General features: G+C 44.6%; 1 protein-coding gene across 1 annotated transcript; it reads left to right on the top strand.

Moving 5' to 3' along the window:
• The first annotated feature begins 2,338 nt into the window (after positions 1 to 2,338).
• LOC125526847 lies at positions 2,339 to 7,702 on the top strand. Its single transcript, XM_048691464.1, has 2 exons — positions 2,339 to 5,557; positions 5,968 to 7,702. The coding sequence occupies exons 1-2, from the start codon at positions 4,024 to 4,026 to the stop codon at positions 7,578 to 7,580; spliced, it is 3,147 nt and encodes a 1,048-aa protein (XP_048547421.1). The 5' UTR covers positions 2,339 to 4,023; the 3' UTR covers positions 7,581 to 7,702.
• Positions 7,703 to 8,409: the final 707 nt, after the last annotated feature.

Here is an 8,409-nt window from a genome sequence, read left to right as displayed (position 1 = left end):
ACTACATATGTGTGCGTGTGTGTAAGCAGCACTTGCAAGTGTGCTTTGCCATTCTGCTTGTTGCTTCGGTAGTATACTTGAGTGCAAGTAGTAGTAGGCTAGTACCACACAGCCGCTGCCCTGTGTAGTTCATCTCATCCTCGACTTCGTCCGATCCTAAGTAGCCAGCTACTCTGTACGTAGTTCGGGCTAACAATGAGGAGCTGCAGGTGTGTAAATTTGTAATCAAGTTTGGCTCAACTGCGAGCATGCTGTGTACATTCCAGATATCGAGTCGATTATTCATATGTATTTCAGCGTGATGGCCCGTTGCAGCATAACAATATATGCATCTTCTATGCTGTAGCCCATTGAATCAATACAGAGGCCTTTTTTGTGACAAAACTGGTAATTTGCGGAGTGATACTGATGAAACTTGCAAAGTTAACGGCACAGCAGAGCAGTCGTATTACATCAACTTAATTATGCGGAACTTGGACAATGACATAAGCAACCCTCGTTCTTTGTCCACAAACATGTACAGAATATAGTAGCAGCAACGAAAGGAGAGAAACAACCGTGTCCAAAAAACAGAGCTGTGAGTAGTAGTAACAAAGTGTGTCTGCACTCACAATTGCAATTCATCTCATCAGATCGATCTTGATTCCATGGTTTTCCCCAAGAACCGATTGTCACTTGTGAACTCCTTGTAAGATCTCAAACGGGAGTTGCAGCTTGCTACTTCGCCTCCATCGCATTGAAGCCCCCAAGATTAGCCACTCTGTCATCCGCAGCGGTAGCCTTGCACCAGATGAGACGCCACCAGCAACTTGATGGCCAATTGCAGCATAACGGTATATGGATCTTGTGTGGTGTAGTTTATCACATTTTGCACGTCTTTTCCTCACCTGACAACAGAAAACAGAGCATTAGTTAGTACACTTCATTGGCAGATGCATGTTTGCAAGCTGAAAATGACACCAGGAACCATAAGTATATGGAAATTAGCTGTGAGGTTCATCCTGGGCGGCTAACCGCTGGATAGCGATGCCCATCTGTTTGGCTTGAAACTTGCTGCAGTTTCTTAAACAATAAACATGGTCCACTCTAACCACGATGATGGCATACATGATACATATGCTGATATATATGCCCCAAATGACAACATGGCATGCATAAAATGGAAAGCATATCAAGACTTGTGATTTGAATATCTGGTATGAAGTCCTTTAGTTTTGTGCAGTCTACTCTAATTACAGCAGGTCATCAGGAAAACTTATTTTGGCTGCTTTACCCTTTTGAGAAACCAACCTATTTTCATTGCCTACAAAGAATAATATAGGCCATAATCTAGTGCCAATATACTCAATTAAAAGCACAATATGGTAGAAAAATGGGATAAGAGCTATAAATTCCCAGAAAAAAAACAAAATAGCCATCACCCCAGTGGATCCTCCCCTAGTTGGCAAGTATGAAAGTGACATAGTTGTACCTAAGTATCATCTAGCCATTAGTTTTTTTTATAATTTTACCTAAACATCATCCAATCATTGATTTCTTAGATTATTATATTGATTAGTGAAGCGCCAAACTCTGAAACTTGAAAGCTTATGCCTGGAGCTTGCAATTTAACTGTAGCTAATGAAGGCAAAGTTACAGTGCTCTTATAGTGGAACCTATATCATCAGTACTGTTTGAAGGACTCGAGGTGCTTGTTTGTAGCTTTGTAACTTTCTGAAAGCCCATGTGCAGGAGTACTATAGTTAACTGTATTGTAGTGGTTAACACAAAATGCGAACATGCACGATGCTTAGCCAGCACCTCCGATGAAAGTGGATCTGATCACATGCGTTAGCACCAGCTCCCAATAATTACTTTATTAGATGATTAAAGCAGATCCTATCCTATGTACATGCATGTAGTCAGCTTAATTGGGGTAGTGGCTCAAATAAGTCTATGCATGGACTGCAGCGTGAGTTTGGATGTAGGTAGCTGGCTCGTAGTGTCGCGAAGATGCCATCAAGTCAGACAAGCTTCAAAAACAACGGCATGCCAACAAACGGCACAAGGCAGCACGTAAAGTGCCAACCAACTGGGCTAATATGCACTCCTTCCCAAAACAAACTCTAAATTAAAAAAAAAATCTAATTAAAAGATTGTAAACTTCAGGGAACATAATGCTGGAACTTACTCCCTCCGTTCCTAAATATTTGTCTTTCTAGACATTTCAAATGACTACTACATACGGATGTATGTAGACATATTTTAGAGTGTAGATTCACTCATTTTGCTCCGTATGTAGTCACTTGTTGAAATGCCTAGAAAAACAAGTATTTAGGAACGGAGGGAGTAGATGATTGGCAATGGACTGACCGGTTGATATTTTCACACGCAGCTTAATGTCAACGGGAATTATCTCATCTGAAGCGAACGTTCAGTACTAATGCGCGACACGAGCCTGTGAATGTGACGTCATGACGATAATGTGGATGATGTGACAGTGCACACGACCATCGCGCCGTATTGCTGTCCTAATGTCGATGGTTTGCACAGGTATGCATTGCATTTATTTTTTGTCCGTACTCTGTCAGTAGCAACACAATAACCTTATAGAAAGATTCTGTTCCAAGCTAATCCAGCTCAAAAGAATATGCTTATATGGCTGCCACCACACATGCATTACATCTAATTTTAAGTATGTATTCAGGCTTTGTAATTTTACAGTGCAATACTTTGACTGATCTCCATGCTCACTGGCAGATAAAGGCTTCTCGGGATTCCGAGAACCAAAAATCTGCCCCGACCTCTGGTTTTCTATAACAACCATTCGGATGAAAGAGCGAGAAAGAATTTAGCTCCTTATTAATGCGTATCATGTAGAGACGTAAAATACAGTTGCTAGTGTACGATGGACTCAACCACGCACTGGCACTAGTAATAATACTTCTTTCTTGTCAGAGACAGGATATACAGACGTGATTGCACATTTCTAACTGCAGAGCCATAGGGATATAAAATCGCCATGTATATTTATCTATATGTATCCATCGATTCCCAGTTTACATGTGGGAGGGCTCTCTGTTCCAGCTACCGAGCACTGACCCCAACACACCCCATCAGCTGTGCAACGACTGGTAGTTGATGATACAAAGGGGGAACTGATTGATTGATCGATCAAGCAGTCAAGGTAGCTGTAAATATATCACATCCAGTATATTTCCTTAAATGTAAGTAAAGCAATGGTATTTGATAGACCATCTTCATCATTGTGTCAAACAAACCACAACCAATTGATCTTCATGATTATACTTACACATTTCACATCTAAACCATCACGACTGTATCTAGTATCTATACAGGTTATAATCGACAGGTCATCATAATTTTATCTGAGCAGATCTACCACGGTTGTAATCCAAACTTAATTCCCGTGCTGATTTAGTATCACGAACAACTCTCCACCAGTTTACCATACAAACTATCATCGTTTGACTTGGAATGTGAACTGTAATCTTGCACACTGCTGATCTATTCTATAAAATACAGTGTTTGGTGCATGATTGATTCGACAGCTAACAGTACAATTCAAAGAGAAAAAAAAAGTCACTCCATCTGATTCATATTACTTGTCACACAAAAGGATGTCTCTAGCACTGAAATACGTCTAGATACATCCGTTTGAGCGACAAGTAATATGGATCGGAGGGAGTATGTATGAATGCAGCAGTACATTTGTTGATGCAAGTTGGGAATGTTTAATCATGTATTAAGCGTTCAAGGTAGGAAGTTGCCCAAGTCTTGTCTGGTCACACAAACTAAACCCAGGCAGGAGAATGGATATAAAATTGACCATAGAGTGCTAGTCTTGTTTGGTCAGACAAACTATAGGAAAATGATTCCAAGTTCACATGTGGGTGGGCCCTCAGTTCCAGCTAAGCCACCGTGCATTGAGTCTTGAGACTCTTGACTTGGTAACATACATTGGTTGTGGGTTGATATATAAATTCAAGCGAGAGCCCATCAATCTGATAGCAAATTAAGCAAATGGCACCCATGTCCTCCAACGTCATGGAAGCCGGAGCTACACAAACCGCCGAGCAGGGCCATGGCGGAAGGGAGGCTGGCAGTGCAGCTAAAGACGAGGACTCTAAGCTGTATGAGTTCAAGGAGCAGCTCCTGCTGCTGTCGACTCTGGTTGCAACGGTGACGTACGTTGCCGGGCTGAACCTTCCCGGGGGATCCTGGGAGCAGGATGACCCGGGAGGGCATATGGCCGGCGACCCGATCCTTCGGGATACCCACTACCGCCGGTACCTCGCCTTCTACTACTGCAACGCCACCGCCCTCGCTACATCGCTCGTGGTCTCCCTCATACTCATCATCCTGCCGAAGAAGAAACAATACTGGACACTGGTGCTGAGGATGGTGATGGTGCTCGACCTACTAGGCCTCATGGGAGCCTATGGTGCCGGGAGCTGCCGTGATGCATTCACGACTATCTACGCAGCGGTAGCCTTCTTCATTTTGGTATTGATCATCATTTATGTTTTCTTATACGTCTTGCTCAATCGTGATGATGAGGTCCACCCCAACTCCACCCCCACTGCAACTCCATCTCCATCTATGCCTCCAATTCCTACTCTGTCCACCCCAAGTCCATCTCTATATCCACCTCCAATTCCCACTCTGTCCACCCCAACTCCATCTCCATCTCCATCTCCAATTCCCACTCTGTCCACCCCAACTACATCTCCATCTCCATCTCCAATTCCCACTCTGTCCACCCCAACTACATCTCCATCTCCATTTCCAAACCCTGATTCCTATTCCTACTCTCACTCCATCTCCAGTTCCAGCTTGAACCGTGACTCCAACCCCAAACCCAAGTTCAACTTGAACCCTCACTCCAACCCCAAACCCGATTCTAACTCGAGCCCTGACTCCGACATCAAACCCAATTCCATCTTCATCTCCAAGTCGACCTCCTTCGTCGATGCCGTGAAGCGAGTCCAGGCAGAGAATGATGTGGTGAGGTCACTCGCTGACGTCAAGATGCAAGCAGAGAAGGAGAAGATTGATGTGCTGATGTTACTTGCAACCTTCGCAGTCACCATCACATACGTTGCTGGGCTCAGTCCACCTGGTGGGTTCTGGAGCAGCACCCAAGATGGACACCGTTTGAGCGACCCGGTGTTACAAGCCCGTGGCCGGTACCGCGCCTTCTTCGTTTGCAACACCACTTCGTTTGCCGTGTCCCTGCTCATCATCGTGTTGCTCTTGGAGAAGAAACTGCTCAAGAAGAAGCTGCTCAAGAAGGAGCTGCTCAAGAAGAAGCTGCTCATTATCACAGTTCGGTTCGCCCTCTATGTGTTGATTGCTGTCGCTTTGCTGGGCCTCATGGTAGCCTATGCTGCTGGGAGTTGCAGGGAGACTGATAATACTGTCTTTGTCCTTACCCTCACTGCTGTGGTTCCTATCTGTGTGTGCCTCCAACTGGCATTTGTTACTTGCACCAATTGTTGGAAAAGACCCGCAACCAAGTTTGGTGATGTCTTGGGATGGTTCAAGACTCCTCGAGGTATGGCTGACTACCTACCTACCTTATGTTACTCTGGTTATGAAAGCTTGATTATCATTTTCGATTTTGGGGATTTCGGCATGCATATGGATATGAACGTGGTCAATATATCAACAACACAATTTTGACTGTTAAATTTCTGTTGCTTAGAAAATCTAACAAAACTATGTATATACATGTATATTAATTTTGCATTTTAAGGGACCAATTTATGTGCACGTGATGATTTTCAAGTACCGCAATCTATGTATTTGTTTTCAAGTATACAATTTTCTGGATATATCTGTTATTTGGTTGCATGGCTAATTTATTGAAAATAATATAATATCAGTATTACCATCCTAGTATACAATGTTTTGATTTATTTACTATTTATTTGCATGATTAATTGACTGAATAAATATTCACAGGCACCTCCACAAGCACGGACATCCAGCTACACATTCATAACACCCGCTATCTTGTTATGCTCCTTGCTACTCTTGTGGTGACCATCACTTACCAAGCAGGACTAGATCCGCCTGGTGGCCTGTGGCTAGATAGCCAGGATGGGCATACAATCGGCCACCCGGTGCTCCAAACGACACATCCTACTCGATACCATGTTTTCTTCTACAGCAACTCCGCAGCTTTCGTCACATCCTTGGTCGTCATCATGATGCTCCAGAGCAAGTATCTGCTCACACGGCACACACTTGAAGCAGCCCTAGTACTGGACCTATTTGGCCTCATTACTGCCTACGGTGCCGGAAGCACCAGGGACTTAAACGCGTCCTTCTACATCATCGCCTTGGCAGGCATTGTCCTTGTCTATGTCATTGTCCATATCACAATAATAGACCATGCCCCTGAGCCAGAGGGTGGCGATGTTGCAGTAAAGCATCTCGATGACAAACGCAAGGTGCTACTGTTGGTTGCTATCTTGGCCGCTACCCTCACATACCAAGCTGGTCTCACCCCGCCTGGTGGCTTCTGGTTAGCAGATGACCAAGGGCATGGTCGTCGTGCGGGCTTCCCTGTCCTTCACGACAATTACCCTCGTCGTTACCATGCATTCTTCTATTGCAATGCGGCGAGTTTCATGGCATCCGTAACACTCATCCTTCTTCTTGTCAATCCAAAGCTATACAGGCCAGGTATACGTTGCTATGCGCTCTATGTGTGCATGCTGGTGGGCATGGTTGGCCTCATGGGTGCCTATGCCGCTGGAAGCTCCCGGCATCTTAAAACCTCCATCTATGTATTATCCTTGGTTGTCGCAGTGTCAGTCTTCATAGCCTTGCTGGTACCCCTTTTCCGGTACATCTGCAAAGACAACAGCACCAACAATATCGCCATTCCTGCCACCGCCACCACCGCCCCCAACAATACCAGCAATGCCGCCACCACCGCACCCAACAATACCAGCAATGCCGCCACCACCATCAATGCCACCGCCACCGCCAACAATATTGCCGCCGTCGCTGCTGCCACTTCCACCACCACCATCATCACTACCAAGGAGAACGATAAACTTGAATACTTGATGTTGCTAGGAATCTTGGGCGCAAGTATGACATACCAGACTGGCCTAAAACCACCGGGCGGCTTGTGGCAGGACAACACCAATGGACACTCTGCTGGCAACCCCATCCTCCACGACATCAACAAGCACCGGTACAATGCTTTCTTCTACAGCAACTCCACTTCCTTTATGGCCTCAATCGTGGTTGTCGTCATGCTTCTTCCATTGACAATTCAAAAGAAGTTTCACGGTCACAATCTGCCACTCTGGCCGATGCACACGGCCATTTTACTGGACATGATTAGCCTCCTGGTGGCCTATGCAGCAGGCAGTACTAGGAAGTGGGAAACCTCCAGACATGTCATGTTCCTCATCATCCCTGTGTTGCTCTACATTGCGGTCTATGCATTAGCGTCAATCTTCTACCACAGGAAGAAACAACGTGTGTTGGAAAGGTCAACCCCGATTCTACCCCAACTGGCAGAGTCAAGTGATTCTTTGTCAGGTCAAATTCGGTAGTTCAATTTTTGGGGAACAATATACAGAAACATGTGGAATGAACTGAATATGTAATTTTGGGACAGAGTTTATGAGATATTGAGCACCAATCTATATTTGAGATATATCGAGTTATTTATTTATATGTTTATTTATGCTTTGGCATTCCTTCCGCTCGCCGGAGGGCTCCCTTTTGTTTGTTGGTCCTATTTAATTTACATGTTAACCCATGGACATACCTCAGTTCCAGTTTCAAAAAAAAAATGGACATACCTCAGTTTGATGTCAGGCTGCATATATAACCAAAATGCATGACAGAATGACAATGCTGGCCAGTTCAGCAACTCAGCATAACTGCTGCTCTTACAACTCCATGATTGCCAAGAATAAGTTCTTGAAGATCCGAATATCAGTCGAATCCCCTAACCAGATTTCTTAAGTTTTTTGGAACAAACGTCTTCTCTGTTCGGACATGAAAGATACAGCCGAGTTTTAGCTACCCGCTTATCTTGAAGGTCTGCGTGGGGTTCCATGTCCTCTTGATCCGTGGTGGGTGCAAGCGTGTGTTGGTCGATGACGTCTTTGCTGTTGTGCCCACAGACACATGAATGGTAGGTTTGCTTCAGAAAACCACAAAGCTCTGCTCTGTATCTCAGTCAGTCTGCTGATTGCTCAATTTAGCCTGCAGGCTCCCGGTCTGAAACTATCGACAGTTGAAATGGGGAAACATGGTCACAGATTATGGATGGAAAATGCTGCTCGTTGCAAAATAAAGCTATGGATGTCTGGTACCACCACGAGGCCTTTTTGCTGGTAAACTGTAATTTGCAAAGCGAAACTGATGAAATTG

The sequence above is a fragment of the Triticum urartu genome, unplaced genomic scaffold (assembly GCF_003073215.2).
Source record: "Triticum urartu cultivar G1812 unplaced genomic scaffold, Tu2.1 TuUngrouped_contig_2038, whole genome shotgun sequence".
NCBI lineage: Eukaryota > Viridiplantae > Streptophyta > Magnoliopsida > Poales > Poaceae > Triticum > Triticum urartu.
The sequence above is the reverse complement of the archived record's forward strand: the minus strand, read 5'-3'. Positions and strand labels throughout refer to the sequence as shown.

Coding starts and splice junctions, on each gene's coding strand:
- LOC125526847 (XM_048691464.1), top strand. CDS start 4,024: ATGGCACCCATGTCCTCCAACGTCATGGAAGCCGGAGCTACACAAACC. Junction 5,558..5,967: donor ATGGTTCAAGACTCCTCGAG/GTATGGCTGACT, acceptor AAATATTCACAG/GCACCTCCACAAGCACGGAC.